The sequence below is a fragment of the Schistocerca piceifrons genome, chromosome 7 (genome assembly GCF_021461385.2).
Source record: "Schistocerca piceifrons isolate TAMUIC-IGC-003096 chromosome 7, iqSchPice1.1, whole genome shotgun sequence".
Taxonomy (NCBI): domain Eukaryota; kingdom Metazoa; phylum Arthropoda; class Insecta; order Orthoptera; family Acrididae; genus Schistocerca; species Schistocerca piceifrons.
This window is the reverse complement of record NC_060144.1, coordinates 412,652,966-412,673,954: the sequence shown is the minus strand read 5'-3', so window position 1 is coordinate 412,673,954 and position 20,989 is coordinate 412,652,966. Positions and strand designations below refer to the sequence as shown.

Below are 20,989 nucleotides of genomic sequence, written 5' to 3'. Positions count from 1 at the left end.
AATCGTCCACAAAGAGGGAGCCCGAGACATCAGGAAGGAGACAATTCATAATTGGATTTATGGCGATGGCAAACAGTACAACACTCAGCACGGAGCCCTGGGGTACCCCGTTTTCTTGGGAGAAAGTACGGGAGAGAGTAGTGTTCACCCGCACCCTAAATGTGCGCTCTGCCATAAATTCGCGAAGAAAAAGGAGCAGCCGGCCTCGAAAGCCCCAAGAGAACAGTGTGCGGAGGATGCCTGTCCTAAAACAGGTATCGTATGCTCTCTCCAGATCAAAAAATATTGCTACCGTTTGGCGTTTCCGGAGAAAATTGTTCGTGATATAAGTGGAGATAGCAACAAGATGGTTAACTGCAGAACGATGCTTTCGGAATCCGCATTGGGCTGGTGTTAAAAGACTGCGGGATTCCAGCCACCAAGCTAAACGGTAATTCACCATACGCTCCAAAACCTTACAGACACTACTCGTGAGAGAAATGGGGCGATAGCTAGAGGGGAGATGTTTGTCCTTTCCAGGTTTCGGAACGGGCACGACAATAGCTTCCCACCATCGTCTGGGAAAGGTACTGTCGGTCCAAATTCGATTATAAAGGCGAAAGAGGTAATGCAGACTATGGGTTGATAAATGCAGCAACATTTGGACATGGATACCATCCGGTCCTGGGGCGGAGGATCGAGAAGAAGAGAGGGCATGTTGGAGTTCCCGCATAGAGAAAACAGTATTGTAGCTTTCGTGATTTTGAGAGGAGAAAGCAAGATGTCGCACTTCCGCTGCATGTTTCTTCGGGAGAAACGCTGGCGGGTAATTTGAAGAGCTCGAAATCTCAGCAAAGTGCTGACCCAATGAGTTAGAAATTGCGACGGGGTCCACTAAGGTATCATGCGCGACAGTGAGCCCAGAGACCGGGGAGAAACTAGGCGCGCCTGAGAACCGTCGAAGGCGACTCCAAACTTCCGAGGAGGGAGTGAAGGTGTTAAATGAGCTAATAAAGAATTTCCAGCTTGCCTTCTTGCTATCACGGATGACGCGACGGCATCGCGCACGGAACTGCTTATACCGGATACAGTTGGCCAAAGTAGGATGGTGGCGGAAAATGAAAAGAGCACGTCGCCGCTCACGTATTGCGTCACGGCATGCCTCGTTCCACCAAGGAACTGGGGGGCGCCAGGGCAATTCGGAGGTGCGTGGTATTGAACGTTCCACAGCTGTAAGAATAACGTCGGTAATATGTGTGACCTCATCGTCGACGCTGGGAAAGCGACGGTCATTGAATGTCGCTAGAGACGAAAAAAGTGTCCAATCGGCTTGGGCAAACTTCCAGCGTCGCGAGCGCATATATGGCAGTTGAGGCTGCAGTCTAAGGACACATGGAAAGTGGTCACTCGTGTGTGTATCATCAAGGGCGAACCATTCGAAGCGCCGAGCTAGCGGAACAGTACCGACCGCAAGGTCCAAATGAGATAAATTTGTCGTGGAGGCAGACAAAAATGTGGGGACCCCAGTGTTGAGGCAAACTAGATCCGCTTGGTGGAAGACGTCTAGCAATAGTGAGCCACGTGGACAAGGATGTGGAGATCCCCAAAGCGGGTGGTGGGCATTGAAGTCCCCATCCAGCAAATAGGGGGGTGGAAGCTGACCAAGAAGATGAAGGAGATCAGCTCGTGCCATTGGTGTGGACGATGGAATGTATACTGTACAAAGAGAGAACGTGTATCCAGAAAGGGAAAGACGGACGGCGTCAGCTTGGAAGGAACTGTTTAAGGGGATTGGGTGATAATGGAGAGTATCATGGAGAAGAATCATGAGTCCTCCATGGGCTGGAGTGCCTTCAACAGAGGGGAGGTCATATCGAACGGGCTGAAAATGAGGGAGAACAAAGCGGTCATGGGGACGCAGCTGTTTCCTGAAGACAGAAGATGACCGGCGAGTAGGATCGTAAGAGGATCGACAATGCATCCCGATTGGCGCGAATGCCGCGGATATTCCAGTGCATAATGGACATAGGGTGAACAGAAAATGGAGGAATGTGACCAAGGTCGCTGTCAACTCAACGACTGCTCAAAGCTTGCGACCGACAGCATGGAATGGCATTCAGTCAAAGGCAGAAGATCCTGATCCACAGGTTGGTCAGGAGCAGCTCCTGCCACCAGCAATCGGCCGGTTGACCGGCCACCAGCAGTGCGCCTCGGCGACACAGAAGACGGCCGAGGGCGATTTCCGCCAGGTGGTGCTGTAGATGGGACACGCCTTGGCGGAGAAGGAGAGGAACTGTGTTTCTTTGTAGCCTTCTTGGAAGTATGATGTTTAGATGAAGGAGGAACCGATGGTTGTGAAGTTGCGGTACGTAAAAACTCTTGACGAGTATGCTCTTTTTTCGAAGACTTGGCATCTGACTTTTGGGCTCGAGATTTAGCAGAACCCGACGAAGGGTGAGCCATAGAGTGGACAGGTGAAAGTGGTGAGGTTGAACAGGCGATCTTTGCGATGGCCGATCTGACGACCGTGGTACTAAAGGTGAGGTCGCAAGTCTGCGTGGCCGCCTCCTTTGTTGGCCGAGGAGAAGCAATGACAGTGCTGTATGTTCCTTTCTGAGGCACGGTGGGCTGTCGACTGGCGAATAATTTTCGAGCAGCAAAGGTCGACACCTTTTCCTTTACTCTAATTTCCTGGATGAGCTTTTCGTCCTTAAAAACGGGACAATCTCGAGAGGAAGCAGCGTGGTCACCCATACAGTTGATGCAGCGAGGGGAAGGAGGTGGACAAGCACCCTCATGGGCATCCTTGCCACACGTAACACATTTGGCCGGATTGGAACAGGACTGGCTGGTGTGATTGAACCGCTGACATCGATAGCAACGCGTAGGGTTTGGGACGTAAGGGCGAACGGAAATTATCTCATAGCCTGCTTTGATTGTCGATGGGAGTTGAACTTTGTCAAACGTCAAGAAGACAGTGCGGGTTGGAATGATGTTCGTGTCAACCCTTTTCATAACCCTATGAACAGCCGTTACGCCCTGGTCAGACAGGTAGTGCTGAATTTCTTCGTCAGACAATCCATCGAGGGAGCGTGTATAAACGACTCCACGCGAGGAATTTAAGGTACGGTGCGGTTCCACCCGGACAGGGAAGGTGTGGAGCAGAGAAGTATGCAGCAATTTTTGTGCCTGGAGGGCACTGTGTGTTTCTAACAACAGGGTGCCATTCCGTAATCTGGAACAAGACTTTACAGGACCTGCAACTGCGTCGACACCTTTCTGAATAATGAAAGGGTTGACCGTGGAGAAGTCGTGACCTTCATCAGACCGAGAAACAACAAGGAACTGTGGCAACGATGGAAGAACCGTCTGTGGCTGAGACTCAGTGAACTTACGTTTGTGAGCAGACATAGTGGAAGGTGAGGAAACCATTGCGGAAGAATCCCCCATGATTACCGGCGTCTCCGATGGCGCGCTCCTCCCTTGTGGGGGCCCTCACCGAGGGCACACCCGCCTTAGGTGATTGTTCACACCTCAGGTCACACCTCCCGACAAACGGACGGAGGGACCAATCGGCACTTTCGGAAGGTATCAGCTCGGGTAATCACCCCTCCCTGGGCCTGGCCGTTACCAGGGGGTACGTGCGTGTCCTACCTGTCTACCCGGGGCGGGGAATTACGCGTTACCCCGTCACCGGCTACGCATGGAAGTGTGTGGGTCGGCCTTCAGACACGCACAGGGAGGAAAAAAGAGAAAGGGAAAGGAAAGAAGAGGGGGGTCTCAAACGCCGCAGCGGAGAAAAGGGCAAAGAGAAGAGGGAAGGAAAAGAGAAGGACAGAGGAAGGACGAGGACTTGCAAGTGTAGAAAGCAAGGAATTTGGAACAGTTTCGAGCGTCCGTCTCCGGACGTAGGCACAAACCATACTCCCAGAGGGGGAGAAAGGGAAGGAAAGAGCCAGAGGTGCGGGGGGGGGGGGGGGGGGGGGGGCGAAGATGGGGGACGGGGAAGGATGCGGGAAGGGAAGGGAAGGTATGCAGCCCGGAAAGAAAGGAGGGCCACATTAGCTCGGGGTCCCGTGCTCGCTACGCACGTGTCCACTAAAGAGTTGTGGACCCCCTGGGGGGTATCTGGAACATGTAATCAATGCCCAAGGCATACATCCCAGTCCAGAGCACCTCCGTGCCATACAAGACTTGCCTTCGCCGCAGAATTTGAAGCAGCTACAGAGTGTGCTGGGAAAAATTAACTATTATCATAAATATATCCCACATGCCTCTTCCATTTCAGCTCCGCTTCATCGCTTACGCCGTAAAGGTGTTCCGTTCGTCTGGACAACGGAATGCGAACGCGCCTTCCGCCAGTTGAAATCGGCGTTGCTTTCCACTACTTGCCTTACGTTGCCTCTTCCATTTCAGCTCCGCTTCATCGCTTACGCCGTAAAGGTGTTCCGTTCGTCTGGACAACGGAATGCGAACGCGCCTTCCGCCAGTTGAAATCGGCGTTGCTTTCCACTACTTGCCTTACGCCATTCGATTCCCGGAACCCCCTTTTGTTGATGGTGGATGCATTGGATTTCGAAATCGGTGCTATGCTTGCGCACAGAGATGGATCGCACGATTGCCCTATTGCCTTTGCGTCCAAACTGCTCTCGTCTGCGCAAAGGCATTATTCACAGATCGAGAAAGAAGCATTGGCTCTCGTATTTGGTGTTACACAGTTTCATGATTTCTTGTATGGTCGTCACTTTACCATCATCACAGACCACAAACCTTTGACATCACTTTTTCATCCGACCAAGCCTGTACCTCCACGTACAGCGCAGAAATTCATTCGCTGGTCTATTTTCCTCTCGCAGTACTGCTACGATATCTTGTATCGGTACACTGCTAAGCACAGAAACGCCGATGCATTGTCCCGTTTGCCTGTTGCTGAGGATAGAGCATTCAATTCCTCCGAACTTGCTTGCATGTTCATTGATTCGGAAACCGACTGATTGATTTTCGTCATGTAGCTACAGCCACAGCTGCCGAACCTGTCCTGGCTACCGTTCTGCGTTTTGTTGCTACTCAATGGCCCTTGTCACAGTCACGGATCGGGGATCCGTTGGTTCGCCGATTTTTTGCTCTCAAGGAGAGACTTTTTGTACGACGTGGTGTTTTGCTGTTGCGTTCTGATAATGATCAGTCCAGGGTCGTGGTCCCACATTCGTTACAGTCCTCTGTCTTACGGCTTCTCTACCACGGACATTGGGGTATAGTGAGAACGAAACAACTTGCTCGTCAGCACTGTGCTTGGTTCGGAATCGATGCCGCGATCACGAATATGTGCTCTTCTTGCATGGTGTGTGCCGAACAACAATCAGCACAACCGCGGAAATTCTTTGCGTGGCCAAAAGCCACTTCCCCTTGGCAACGCTTACACTTCGATTTTGCTGGTCCATTCTGGAATGCTCGATGGTTGGTTGTGGTAGATTCATTCAGTAATTTTCCTTTTGTTGTCCGGATGTCTTCCACGACATCATCTGCCACCATCCAAGCATTATCTGCTATCTTTTGCATTGAAGGTCTTCCGCAGAATTTCAGTCATTCTGCAAGGCCAATGGTATTCAACATCTGACGTCCGCGCCATTTTCGCCACAGTCAAACGGTGCCGCTGAACGTTTGGTCAGGACTTTCAAGTCACAGATGTTGAAGTTGAAAGCGTCGCATTCTCGGGAGGACGCGTTATTGCTCTTTTTGTCCTCGTATCGCTCTCAGCCCCGAGATGGTCGCTCGCCGGCTGAGTTGCTGCACGGTCGCCCTCATCGCACCTTGATGTCTTTGCTACATCCACCGCATCAGGTTCCTGTGCAGCGGCAGACACCTGCTTTTGCTCCAGGCGACGTTGTCTACTATCGCAACTATCGAGGTTCACGGCGTTGGCTCGCAGGGCACATTCTTCGCTGCCTCGGCCGCGCTATGTATCTGGTTTTGGGGGCCTCTGGTGAGGTGCGTCGGCATCTCAATCAGCTGCACCTCTGTCGTCGCACGGGATCTGCCGCTCCCTGTCTGCTTTCAGCGACGGTGCCGTCCGGTCAGCGCCCTGGGGACCCATCTACTGGCTCGCCTCAGCCCCAGGTGTTCCCGACACTGCCTTCCATTTTGCTCCATGGCGACGCGCCGCCGCCGCCTGTTCTCCCGCCGGCAACGCCCGCAGTCGACGCGCCGCTGCAACCGCCGGGTGCCTCCCTGGGTCACACGTCGCCGATCGCTTCCCGTGACCAATTGTCCTCCAACATGGAACTCTTGCCCGCTCCGGACCATATGTCGTCTTCGCCCGTCGGGTGCCCCGGCCCGATGGAGGTTGACCCTTCAGCCCCTCCTGTCTCTCTACGGGCGCATACACCGCATGTTGACGTGCACCCTGGAGCAGGTTTTCAGGCGTTTCCTAGCTCCCCTCGGTGCGAATGGCAGGGTCCGGATGACACAGCCTCGCCTGTTGTTAGGCTCCCCAACTCGTCGCATACGTCAACATGGGGTCCTTCCCCCAGTGGGCAGAAGCCTTATGCCACAACCGTCCGCCGATTTGCGGGGGAGGAATGTGGTGTCACCGCCAGACACCACACTTGCTAGGTAGCCTTTAAATCGGCCGCAGTCCGTTAGTATACGTCGGACCCGTGTGTCGCCACTGTCAGTGATTGCAGACCGAGCGCCGCCACACGGCAGGTCTAGAGAGACTTCCTAGCACTCGCCCCAGTTGTACAGCCGACTTTGCTAGTGATGGTTCACTGACAAATTACGCTCTCATTTGCCGAGACCATAGTTAGCATAGCCTTCAGCTACATCATTTGCTACAACCTAGCAAAGCGCCATTACCAGTTACTATTGATGCTGTAAAACATGTACCGTCAAGAGCGATGTTCACCAATTATGGATTAAAGTTAAGTATTCCTCAGATACGTCCTTTTTTGCTAGTCTCATTTCCTTGACCTGTTCCAGACCTCACGCCAGCCTGCGTGAGCTAAAACACGTGCCTTTCGGCTTCCTCTCATAGTGGGTTGGCTCTCTTGCCAATCCACAACAAATAAAATGTTGGTTCTAGTATGTTCATTATTATCAGTTATTACCCACTGTGTTATATCTATTATTTTACAGGTATTGTGCGATTTTTCTTTTGAGAAGTGTATGAATGCATAGCATACAAGCTGCCAGGGACTGACAATTTTCTTCTTCTTATTGTTCATACTTTCTAACATATAATCCACTTTTGAAGTGCCAAAATGCACTAGAACAAATAAAATTTCTATAAAACACCACACTGTACAACGTACTTGCAGCGAGACAGTCTTAATTCCTGAAATCCATCGCCCATGGCCTCTGGCTTGCTGAGGAGCACCACAGTCCGGGCCCTATGGATAAACCATGAAAATCTGCTGCATTATACCACACACATTGACCCAGCCTGTGAGCAAATCAGTGAGATTAGATCCAATGGGCACAGTCTTCACATTAGTGGGAATCGAATGACTTCAGATCGAAAGACCCGATTCATTACAGATTCCTACAGAAACGGCCTGAGGTTTTGGCTTGTGGCGGAAATCCACTTGTGTGGCCAGCTATTCACAAGCCACAGACAGCATGTTGTGAAATGAGACCATGGTGATCAACCCATGCAACAGATAACTTGTTCAAATACTCTGAGAATCAATAATAATGAGGATAGGTAGCAACTCACTAAAAAATGATTGCAGAGCCACATACAGGCATGTAGAAAACACAACCACACTCTCACAACGAAATTTTCAGCCACAGCTTTTGCCAGAAAACCAAGGCACACACACATTCACACAATCACTCAGACACATCTCATGCACACATGACCACCATCTCCGGCTGCTGCATCCACTGTCTCTGAGAATCAGATCCAAACAAACCACTCCTCATGCCTCCCTGCCTCTCATCGGCAGCTGCTAGGCTAGCAGCAAGAAGTGGTGACAGCACTGACTGCAAGCTGAGGGGAATGGTAGGAAGGGGAAAAGCAGTAGTAATGAGGGAGTAGGGAAGTGGCAAATGTACTCAGTTGCACCCAGCCAATGATGATGCACGACACCTCAGTAAACAAACCATTTCATCCACCGAGACAAAAACGAGATTTTTCCATTTTTTTTTCCAAATTTCCCTTGTATTTCCCTGATGTGTTTGAAATTCCATGATTTCTCTGATTTCCAGAACCTGTGGCAACCCTGTTAAGCATTCCAAAAGTTTCCAGCATTGTCTTCTTGAGATTCACATAAAACTTTATTGAAAAGCATTACTACAAAGTTTTCTCCATTGTAAGTGACCTATCGCTGGAAGGCTAAGGTCCCCTCCCAACTGGTCTGAGCACTCTGTGATGTACAGTCGCATCACAAAACAATGTAACACATTACTTTCTAGGCATGACCTGTATGCGTACATCAGTACCCAGTATTTGTGCATCAGTACCCAATATCTCATCCCAATAAGCAGCAAGATTATTTTGCAATTAGCATATCAACATAATACAGTGATTGATAAAGTGAAGGCTTTGACTAATTTTGTTCATGGTTCATGAAATTCTTTACAAGCCAGAACAATAACTGTAATTTTCTAAGAGTGGATCACTTTATGCACTATTCTTTTGTTGTTGAAGACACTAAAAGTTCTTAAGTATTGGTTGTACTGTATCATTCTAATGTAATCTTCTGACCCACCTTTCTGGCCTTCTTCCAGGAAATGACTCCACACTGTGGTACATAGTCCAGGTTGACAATTTATCAGTGTGTGTAGCCAGTTCCTGGAGCAATACATCACCAAGAGGCTTCAATGTCTGATCACAAGATTCTACTACAATGATACAGTAGAAATACCAAAGAACTGTTGATATCATCATTTCGTCTTTTGCTGAAGTTCCTTCATTCTGCAGACAATACACCTTATTACCCCTTAGAAACTGTGAGAGGGAGGGGAAAAAAAAGCTCAAAGTGCAACTGAAAACACAGCATCTGAGATGTAAAAGTTTGCATGCCAGAAAGAGGAACTGCTACTGACAATACTCTGTGGATATGGAAATCAAACAGGGAGGAGAGAGGGGAAAGAAAGGGAAGAAGGGAAAGTGGATTCAGTTACTCACAACCCAGGTTATGAAGCAACAGGGAAAGGAAAACAGGGAGGGTAGCAAGGATGGAGGCATGGTTGTCAGAGGGAAGCCAAAGATATTCTACTGTAAGTACTGTGCCAGCTTCAAACCAAAGAGGATGCATTCAGAAGTAAAGAGGTATACAGTATAAAGATAAACAGAACTATGTACGATGAAAAGATGCATGAATGGCTAAAGAGGAAAGGGAAAGAGGAGAGGACTGAAGAGTAAATGGGAGTGAGGTTGTTTAACGTAGGTTCAGTCCAGGGGGATAGCGGGATGAAAGGATGTGTTGGAGTGCAAGTTCCCATCTCCGCAGTTCTGAGGGACTGGTGTTGGGTGGGAGAAGCCAAATGGCACATACGGTGTAGCAGGTTGACAAGTACGGCTTCCTGTTTTGCGATTCCCTCAAGCCTCTGCCTGGGAACATGCAGCTGCTGTTGAATTGTCTGCTTGATCTGCGATGCAAATCCTTCATGAAGAACTACAATTTCATCCCTACAAGTAGGCTGTGCTGCAGAAACTTAATCCACGTGATTTTGTTGTTCAAACATATGCGTGGGGGGTGCTTCTCGGCATGCCTCAGGAGACATTTGTTTTCTCCAATGATGAGGTTCAGTTACATCTTTTGGGATCTGTAAATAAGTTGAACATGCGCTACTGGAACCCTGATACATCTCCTCCCCCAGATAACTTCATCAGCATCCCCTACATTCAAAATGATTAATTGTTTGGCGTGCACTATTTCAAGTTTGAATAATTGGTCCATAGTAGTTTGAAGAGAACAAACAGGTAGTTTCATTGACTTCTGACTGTCATGTCCAAATGATTCAGGAGTTTTTCCCACCAACACTCTATGACATAGATGCGGGAAGTGTATGGTTCCAGCAGGGCAGTGCCATGGTGCACGCAACGCATGTGTCAATGACTGTTTTGCAGCAACACTTCCCAAGACTTCTCCTTTAGGGGTGATCTGCACTGGGCAGCACTGTCACCTGATTTACCCTCCTGTTATTATTTTCTATGGGGCTATTCAAAATCACTTGTTTACAACAATCGTCTTTGGGCCCTGGCTCATCTGAAGAACAACATTTGTCAAGCTGTCACCAACACATCTCTTGATATGCTAGAAAAAGTTGCACAAAACTTCTCATTCAATTAACACAACGTATTGATAATAATGGATGCCATCTGCTTGATATAATGTTTAAACCTACGTAAACATAAACTTTAAATGTTGTTCTTGATGCTGTTCAAAGAATTACATATACATCTAGATTATATTTTAACTGAATTTCTAAATAAGCAAATTGCTGTGCCCCACCCGGTACAAGGAAAGTTATTCAAAATGTATGGAAAAGTGATTGCACAACTGAAAATCTACTGAACAGTACATATTATTGCCACAGAACATCATGTTTTAAAGTATTTCACATACCAAATTATCTGTAAATATATAAAAATAAAATACCATTCATTTTTTAATGCAGTCTATTAATTTCTAACCCATTTTAATTTCAGTTCATAGACTAAAACTCATGAAGAAATCTTCACAAATGAGAATGGCACAAGGTGTGAACAGCACCAACTTGTGCTGTGGAAATTTCTTCACTGCTTCTAAGAATGCAACAAAATGAGATTTGTGCAAACAAAAGAAGACTGGAGACTAAAACCCAGAATGCATATTACTCAGCATTTACTATCCATGTTTTGTGTCTGTCAATAACTAATCCCATGTGTAAAGTACACAAAATCATTTTGATTCTTTCTTTGTCACTGAAAATGGTACTAAATTTTTCATAAAGCACAACAATAGAGGTCATATAACTATTGCCACACATTATGTAAAAGTAAAAAACGTAGCAGTCTTATGATATGCAATACTTTCCAAAATCAGCCATGCCACAAATACTGCAGAGGTGTTATAAAATAGTCCATAAGTGACTGAATGAATGAACATGACAATAACATTAAAAAGGAAAAACTGATGTTCTACAAATTTTGTTTATTTATTTGGCTTGTGGTTTCTTAGGCTGTTGTTAGCTGACAATGGTGTAAGGAGATGAAAGCCAGTTCATGATTAAATACACAGAACATCAGAAGTGTAATTTTTTATGTTAAATTAGTGTCTGTTAATGCTTTATTTCCTCAGGATATAAGAGGTAATAAGGCTCAATAGGAAGTTGTAACTAAATGAAAAAAGTCTGATATGAAAAAGTGAACAGAATGTTTACACAGTAAACATTCTGAACATTATTCTGGCATGTACTTAAAAAGTTTTGTGTAAAAAACTAACAATACAGAGATCTTATCATCTACAAACTGATCTACAGAGCCCTGGAAATCAGAAAAACAAATACAAAAGAGATCAATCAATTACAAACATACCTGGCTTATATGATATTGATGTTGCTCTGTTCATTGACTTTTTGTAACATAAAAATACATCAGAACCAACCTGGAAACAAAAATATACAATAATTTATGGCAATGAATGACACTTGAAAAGATAGTTATTTTATGGTAGAACTTACCATTCCCTTGTTAAGGTTTCTATTGATCATACAGAAGGCATGAGGTGCTGTTTCGCCTTTATTGGTGAGTATGACACATATGTCCGTCACAACAAGCTCATTGCATGGCATGCTGGGTGAAGCACGTCTGAAGGTGACAAATGTCTTTGCCCCAGAGTTGTTCACATTCGCTATTCTTCCTCCAGGAGTAGTGACTATTGGTTCTGAATCAGCCATAATGCGCTCCTTCCCTTCATACATTACACTGTTAAAATAGAAACATAAATAATCACATGAAGAATACAGACAGATACGTATTTATACTTAATTAAAATGGTTTTCACTGGTGTACCATATAATAAATACTAAACATTTGGAGGGGGGGAAAAAAAAGGCAAAGCGTTGTGGGGGAGGGGGGGGGGGGTAAATTGTGACTCCCACCTCAGACATGAACACCAGTGGCATTACTAATTTCTGGTCTCTAGTGTGCAGTTCAACTGATAGTCTGCCACATGACGAAGGATCCATATTTTCTCTCCTCCTTACATCAGGGAAGTTGTCGTCATCCTGGGGTTTGAGTAACATACCCCTTCTTTCAACCTCCCAAACCCTACCCATCACTCATCCCTGATGAATGAAGTAACAGTTCTGAAAGTTAGGTACAGATTTTTTCTACTCTTAATGTATTCATCATTTAGACTTACAGCTCTTGCGTTTGCCATGTTTGCAGTTAAAATTATTGAATACACAGACTGCCTCTTATGCAAAACACAGTTTTTTTCATGCAATTCAAAGATATTTCAGAGCATCCATGCCATCATCAGTGGGTTTTCTTTATTCAGATATTAATTTTACATTACATGGTTTTGCAGAACCATTTGTAAATCATGCTGTACTGATAGCTGGTTATGTTTTGCTGCGGCAGATCCTTTTTTTATGTATGTATGTAGGTCATTAATTTACACAAGAAAAAAAAAGCAATGGGCCCAAGATGGAACCTTGAGGAACACGACATGTAATTAATTCCCAGTCAGATGAAGACTGACTGCTTACTGCACAGGTATTTCACAATGACACCCTTTGTTTCCTGTTGGATAGATAAGACTCAAACCCTTTTGCAGCACTGCCGGTGACATCATAATATTCTAATTTACTTAAGAGAATGTTGTGGTTCACACAGTCAAAGGCTTTTGACAAGTCACAGAAAATGCCAGTAGCCTCTTATGTCTAGAAATCTTGCCTCTAGCAACATGTTTCTGAAATTCATCAATCTTGCTGATACACAGTGTAAGTCTTCTTTTTGAAATTTTTACTCCCACATACTTGTTACATTTTAAGAACATTGTCTTACTGGTTATGGCTCTGAAGAAAAGACCTAGCTTATCTCTGACAAATGTTCTGATTGAGCTTCTGATAAAATTCTTTATTTGAACAATCATTTCTAGTCGATTGACATCATCAGGTTCTAGTGGACAAAACTGAAAAACTACATAAGTAGCATTACAAGATTAAACTGCCAAAAATCTGTTAACTGATGTAAACGTTAATGACAACACACACATTATAAAATGTCACACATTTGCTTAAAAGTATTTAGAGAATCACATTATGTATGCACAAAAATGTTGATGTCAGATAATAAAACTATCAACTTGTCACTGAAAATGAAAGTGAGATACACAGTGATGTAACCCATTTTGAACGAATCATATCACATAAAAGCTTTGCGTTTATAATGTCACATGTTGTCACACTGTAATATAAATTACATCATCAATACTAGGTTCCCACAATTAAAACAGAAAGAGAACCACTGCCCAGAATGACGTCAAATTTGAACATCATATTATTGACACGGGAAATATCACAAAAAAAAAAAAAAAACCCTAACAAAAATTCGACTAACGGATGGCACTGTGTCATAATACACACACCAACAGATGTGCAGTTCTCAGTTTGCATCCAAGATGCCCAACATTACTGTCTCCATGAAGGATCACACATTGCTAATATAGCCCTTTTACAAAAATGATGACTACGTGTCTGCCCTGCAAAAGTTCCAGAGACTCAAGGGTATGAAAAAAGCATTGGTCCAGTATCTGCTAAGGATCTGGAGAAAATGACTACAAAATTCATAAAGATAGGTTCTTTTGAAGTGCAATGTAGCAAAGGGGGGAAAGCAGTGGATCGGACATCTGTCAAAGATGTGGCCACAGCATTACTGGAGGTGTCAAGAAGTGGTGTGCAAACATGCAGTGCATGAGAAACTGCCCGAACATTGGGCATGCCTGCAAGCATGGTGCATTCAATCCTACGAAACATAATCCTACAAAACATCTGGTATTGTTATCCATACACAATTATCCATGTTCAGGAATTGCTTCCTGATGACCTAATACTGAGACAAATGTTTACTCTAGAGTTTCTTACTTGCAAGGAAGTGGAAAATGAACAGCCATGGAACACTCTGCGGACAGTCAAAGCTCATTTCCATCTTCAAGGACTTGTCAATATGCAGAATTGCTGAGGATAGGCAATGAAAAATTCATATGCATAATCAACTGATACTCTTTCATTCTGCAAAGATGACTGTGTGGTGTGGGATGATAGCATCCTTTATCATAGGGCCATATTTTTTCAAGGAGATGAATCCTGCAGGTCCCGTTACCTGCACCACCACTAGTAAACACTATGAGGGTCTTTTAGGCACCAATTTCATTCCAACCCTTCAATAGCAGGGGTGTAGGCTCATTTTTAAGCAAGATGATGTTCCCCACACATTGCACAGCCAGTGTGACAGATACTGTAGAATAATTTTGGATATGCTACAATTATCAGCCATAATTTCCCTACAGCTTGGCTGTCCAGGTCACCTAATCTTAATCCATGTGACTTCTGGTTCTGGGATTATCTGGAAGGTGTAGTGTTCAGTGCTCCAATTATGAATGAAGTTGAACTGAAGGCATGCATTGCACAACACATTCAGAACATGACTCCCGAGACACACTGATCTGTTGTGGAACATGCTGTTTCTCTATTTCAACTTGTTGCAGAGAATGGTGGACAGCATACTGAACAGTCTCGCGTCAGTCTTGTGACAATTAGAAATCAATGCCATTTTGCTTTTTATATTGTATCTGGTCCCGGGGCGGTTAAAAACCCACTTTCCCCATGCAGCATGGTAAGATCTTTCCATGGTGGATGGGCTTTGCTACCTAACAGTGCCACAACTGTTGATGGCTGAACTTGCGCAGTCACACACACTGAACAGTACAGATGGTGTAATGTGCAACTCGAACCACAGCCATCATACTGCAATTCATCTGTCATCTGTAGCCAACCCCATTTATTTTAAAAAACTTACAGTGCTATATATTGGTAAAATTTTCATGAATTTTTCCCCCGTGACATCACCCTGTCAGTGTGATGAACGGCAGCATGCTCTAAATGTAGAAAATGCTAGTTGATGTGGATGAGTACGAAAAACAATACTGTAATGTTTGAATACAGCATTAGTGGGATGCAGCTTGACACAGTCACAGCAATTAAATATCTAGGTGTAGCGCTGCAATGTAGTATTACATGGAATGAGCATATGAGGTTGGTAGTAGGGAAGGCAAATGCTCGACTTCATTTTATTGGGAGAATTTTGGAAAAATGCAGCTCATCCATAAAGGGGACAATGTACACGACACTAATGTGACCCATTCTTGAATGCTGTTCAAATATGTCAGATTAAAAAAAAACATGGAAGCAATTCAGAAGCATGCTGCTAGATTTGTTATATGCAGGTTCGACCAATTAGCAAGTATTACAGAGATGCTTTGTGAACACACACAGGAATTCCTCGAGGAAAGATGATTCTCTTTTTTGCAAGGCATTATTATGGAAATTTAGACAACTGGAAATTGAGGTCGACTGCAGAATGATTCTACTGCCACAAATGTACATTTTGTGTAAGGACCACAAAGATAAGATGTGAGAAATTGGGACTCGTATGGAGGTTTTTACACAGTCATTTTTCCCTTGCTCTGTTAGCAAGTGGAACAGGAAAGAAAATGACATGTAGTAGTAGTAGTAGTAGTAGTAGTAGTAGTAGTAGCAGCAGCAGCAGCAGGAGGAGAGTAGTACAAGGTTCCTTCCGCCATGCACGGTATGACGGTTTGAAGAGTATCTACATAGATGTGAATGTAGATGTAGAAATGTGTTTCATTTCTCTTGACCTTCATACATTCCAATGTCTTTTCTTGGTATGTAAATGAAAATTAGAGATTGAAATGCTACGTTACCCACTATCAACCCCCATGTACTGGAAAATGAATGCTTAGCAGAAAGATTTTCATTTCTAACCCATAATTTAAAGATGTCACTCACATTTCTTGAAATATCAGTGATCTGTGTTTTACTCACTTCAAAATGCACTGCTATATCTTGTACACTTAAGATTTTCTTCCCTCACAGATGTTGAAGATTTCAACTTTTTCCTGTAAAGTCAGTACGATGGTATATTCCGCAATCCTAATGATTACCTTCGTTAATGGTCTATAGCATATTTCTGCGTTACCAAGATGTGTCACAGGATTTTACTTTTAAAACAAAGTACATCAATGTGCTCTATCTCATTAGCAAGCGAATATCTGACATTCAGATGATTCTTAGCATGATAATGTGTATTGACAGATGCAACCATTGCAATAATTCTGTATGTATAGCAATGTCACAGTACACAAATACATTGAGGGTAGGATGCGGTAGAGTTAGTCCGTGTGTGTGTGTGTGTGTGTGTGTGTGTGTGTGTGTGTGTTCCAGAAAAAGAGAGGATGCATATGCAAGCACACTTGTGCCACATATCAGTCCACTAAAGGTGAGTGGCTATCTTTCCCTTATTTTATGTATTGTTCCATACAAGAATTTCCATTATTGTTAAACAAGTGCACTGAAAATAATAAGCAACAGTGTCCAGGTGTTACACATTTACAGAACAGTTACCAAATGCTATAATAATGTCAGTACTGCATTTTAAAGCCAGTTTTAATATGCACATACAAGTATGTATGTCTTCTACTGCTCCATTTGGCAAACAAAGAATGAACTTACAAAATAAATTTTGCTTGTAACAATAATCTTTCGAACTGTTGGCATACATGTTAAAACTCAAACATTTTCTCCCACACATATGCCAATAATAATAACTAACTGTCAATAAATAGAACAGTTTACAAAATATAACAAATCAAAAAACTTGCCCGACATCCACAAGAGGTGGCTTGTCTCTTCCTCTACGATAGCACAGGTAAACTTCAGGACTGCGTAAGCTTCCATGATTCAAGTCTGCTGAGAAACCTGCGAACAGATTTGAAGGTATATGTATCTAGTAATTCAATTTGTGCAGCTATTAATTCTGTTTCTCATAATGACAAAAATAAAACTGCTCGACTGCCATGGGGAAAGCTAATTCCAGACTGAGTTTTGCCGGAATTATCCTAAGGCTGTTCACTCACAATAAAGACTACTTACAAAGCATTCATTCAACCTTTAGTGCTCAAGGATTTTTGGTACCTCCCCCCCCCCCCCTCCCCCACAAAAATAGCACCAGGTATGACACAGCAAAGTGTGAGTACAACTGTTACCAGTCTCTATTCTAGAAATTTTCATATTTTAAGCTATAATATCCAGAGTCCAAGAAAGAAATTGTTAGACTTTGAAGTTGCAGTCAATGATGCCAATATTGACTGTATGCACAATATGGAGCACTCACTGGTGCAGAGATTTTGAACTGGGTATTGTTAATATTAATCATTATAATCTGGAGAGTCAGTTTTGTAGACATGATGTCAAAAGTGCAGGAGTTTGTACTTTTCTTAAATCTGATGTGGAATTAAAAAAAGGGTGTGAGGGAGATGAAGCACTGAGTACTGAAAAGAGTTTTGAAGCTGCTGCTGTTCAATAGCAAGATGACATGGGTAATCTAATAATTATGGCACTGTATAAAACATCTTGTGGGGACTTAGACACCTTCTTTAATAAGCTGGAGTCTCTGGTGGATATTATGTTTAATGAAAAAGCTGCAATAATTGTCTGTGAGGACTTCAACATAAATCTTGTGAATGATTCTATACTAACATGTTTCCTTTCATAAACAGCCCATTAGAATAACAAATACAATGACAGGGTGTCTACAAGGACAAGGAAAAATAATTCCCGGATTTTTCCCGGTTGAAAATACACTTTCTCCCAGGTGAAAATACACTTTTTTCGTGTTAAGTGACAGTATACTTTTTCTCGGCACTTATCAATCCTTTTATGGTTTATGGTTTTATACACCGGCATAGAATTTCCCGGCACTTTAGAAAATGAAACTCAGGGGAAAAAGCACGTTTTGGAAAGATCTTTGATGTGCAGCAACATATACACTGCATATTTCTGTGTTACGAAGGTATAAATTCGAATTCCACCAAACACCGCATGTTACTTTCCGAAGCATTAAAATCGAGATTGCGACGCGCTTTTGTAAGCCAGTCACAGCTCATGTCACCTGATCTCGCCAGCTGATGACAGCATTTGACACGTGATGTAGACAGCCAATAGCAAGATCACTATTAAGTAGCACGAACACACAATTAATAAAAATTAATCGCTTAAATTAATGTACAATTGTTGCTACAAGAAAAACAAAGCTATCACACATAATATTGGTCTCTAAGATTAATACGCTGCAAGAGAAGCTAAGCTTCCACATATATTGTTGATCTTTTTTGCGCGTCATACGTTACATAAATGTGCCAGTAAATTTTTTTAATAACGACGTAAATGTCTGATCTTCTGGGCTCGAAACTCTTCATATGGTCGTCCCCAAAGAGTTGATTTTTAAACAAGAGTCAAACGCTCTGTGATTTAAAAAATTCGTCGTACACCCTCTCACATAGTTTATCTTACATAAAAGGAAATTTTCTTTGAAAGTAACGCTTTTCAAAGCAATATGCGCAATATTTTTCCGTGACCTTTTACAAAGGTACGTCTCAGCAGTTGCCACAGAGCGCCAGATAACAGGTGTCACTGCACTTGCGCAGCTATGACGACGCAGGAAGCCCGCATGTTCGTACGTGTGAAACATTAAAAGATCTTCCATTAAAACGTATCTAATGTAAAAACTGTCACGTCACGCTCATCGGAGGCAATTTATTGTTAAGAAGCACTGCACAGTCGTCCTAAAGCCTTTGATACACTTTGCTTTTTGCAGACGCTTGTATGAGCACTGTGTTTCGTTGTTGTATATGGCGCATTTTCTTTGCTACTTAAGTTTTATTTTTGTTTTTTTCTCTTGTTCATGTTTTGTTGCTGCAGTATTATTCTGCAGAAGCGGGATACAGTAAATTTTTTTGTTGGAGTATTGGTTATTACCAGTCAAAATCACAAAAATGTAACTGAACACTAAAACAATGAAAAAATCCCGGAACTCAAAAAGATTCCCGGGTTTTTCCCGGATTTCCCGGTTGTCCCGGGTCATAGACACCCTGAATGAAAAATCTTACAGACAACATATGTTCAAATGTGGACACCACAGAGATGGAAAATATTTATTTGTTTGTTGCTTATTTAGCCCAACCGGGCCCCAAGGGCCTCTCTTCCACCTGACCAGGAACAACACATACTGGTACCAAATACATCACAAAACATTCACAACAACAACAACAACAACAACAACAATAAGAAGAAGAAGAAGAAGAAAGAACGAAAGAAAGAAAGAAAGAAAAAGAATAAGAAGAATAGTGGTAAAGGGCCCTTAGAACGGTATAGATTAACTTAATGCACCTGAAGCCATGTTTAGTATTATTAAAGACATGTTTAGTATTATCAGACGTGTAAGGAGAATATTGAAATTACAATGACACTGCCCTTAAGGAAAGAACAGAATATAAATAGAGAGCTCTGCCGACAAGCTGTAGAGAAAAGTTGTGGGGGAGAGGAACTGGCGAGAGTGAGCTGCACAGACATTGGGAGATAAGGCTATTGCGATGGAAGGTGTACCATCAGCTGTATTTTGAAGTTTGAAAGGGGTTTAATTTCTTACATTTTGAGGAAAATTGTTCCAAAATTGGGTCCCTGATATAGAAAGGATTTTACTTCGATGAGAATGAGTGTAGTAGTATAAGAGTGTACGCAAATAAGATGGAGTGCAATGACTGAAAAGAGAATAGAGCAAATAAAGTATGATAGTCTCTCTGCTTATCAGCATACACCTGTAGCAGTTGTTCGTAGGCAAGAATGATATGGTCGAAAAAGCGTGTATCACTATTGTATTGTACAAAAGCATTAATTGTCAGTTCCGGCCTGTGTGAGTTTTTGTACGAAAGTCCTTGAGAATATCTAATAAGGGGAGTATTAGACTCTCTAAGAGCTTCCTTCTAAGCTCAAGAGGAAATGCTTTTTATATTTCTGTAGAGAGTGATGTGATGCTGACACCTTACAGACTGCAGTTGTGTGTTCAATCCAGTCTAAGTGATGGTCTAGAATTATCCTTAAGTTCTTTGCAGGAGGAAATAAGGTTATTTCTGTGCAATTCAGCATTAATTGTGGAAGAGATTCTCTGAACTGAGGGGTAATAAGTCTTTTGTGGGTGGCTAAGATTGCTTGAATTTTAGATGGGTTAAGTTTCAAACCCATGTTCTGTGCCTGCTCTGGTAGGGCAAGTAAATCAGCATTTACTTGCTGGATAGTTGTGGACATGTTTGTTGGACTTGCACTTAGATCATATAAATGAAGGCCGTCAGTGTATAGATGATATTTGCACTGGGAGAGAATAGTTGCATATAATTAACATACAATTAGAAGAGTATCTAAAAAGCACTTAATAGTCGCATGTTACTCCAGTTCATCCATCACTTTTATAAGAACAGTCATCATGTTACAATTTTGCCAGAAACCAGGCTGCTATTCATCTAAAATGCCATTAGATATTAAATAATTAGTAAGCTGTTTGTGAACTTTGTATTCCAAAGCCTTGGACAAAGTTGGCAGAATGTAAATGGGCCTGACTTCATACTGACTTAAGGCTATCTGATCATAATGGTCGCATCCTTACAATTCCAGCTATGCCTATAAAAGAAAGGAATGTACTTCTATTTAACAAAGAAATTTTTCTATGGAAAATTGTATTTTTTGTTAAAGGTCTAGGTAATGAATCCTGGTTGGAAGTGTTTTCACAGTCAAGTACTAACAATGCATATGATGCTTTCTCTTCAATATTCATGGACAATTCTGAAATGTATTTTCTGACTAATCATAGCCCATTCATGTCAGATCTCTAAATCTAGCTCCTGGATTATATCAGACATTAAGTTTTTCTGTAGGACTTTAAAAA

General features: G+C 43.1%; 1 protein-coding gene across 3 annotated transcripts in view; it reads right to left on the bottom strand.

Annotated features, from left to right (window-relative positions):
* The window catches only part of LOC124709135 (DENN domain-containing protein Crag), a 333,511-nt gene that overhangs the window by 299,283 nt on the left and 13,239 nt on the right, over window positions 1-20,989 (bottom strand). For all 3 annotated transcript variants that reach the window (XM_047240798.1, XM_047240799.1, XM_047240801.1), the window contains exons 2-4: window positions 16,875-16,971; window positions 11,650-11,893; window positions 11,504-11,573 (exon numbers count right to left, since the gene is read on the bottom strand). In XM_047240798.1, the coding sequence (XP_047096754.1) occupies window positions 11,504-11,573; window positions 11,650-11,893; window positions 16,875-16,971 (411 nt within the window). The remainder of the gene's footprint in view (window positions 1-11,503; window positions 11,574-11,649; window positions 11,894-16,874; window positions 16,972-20,989) is intronic.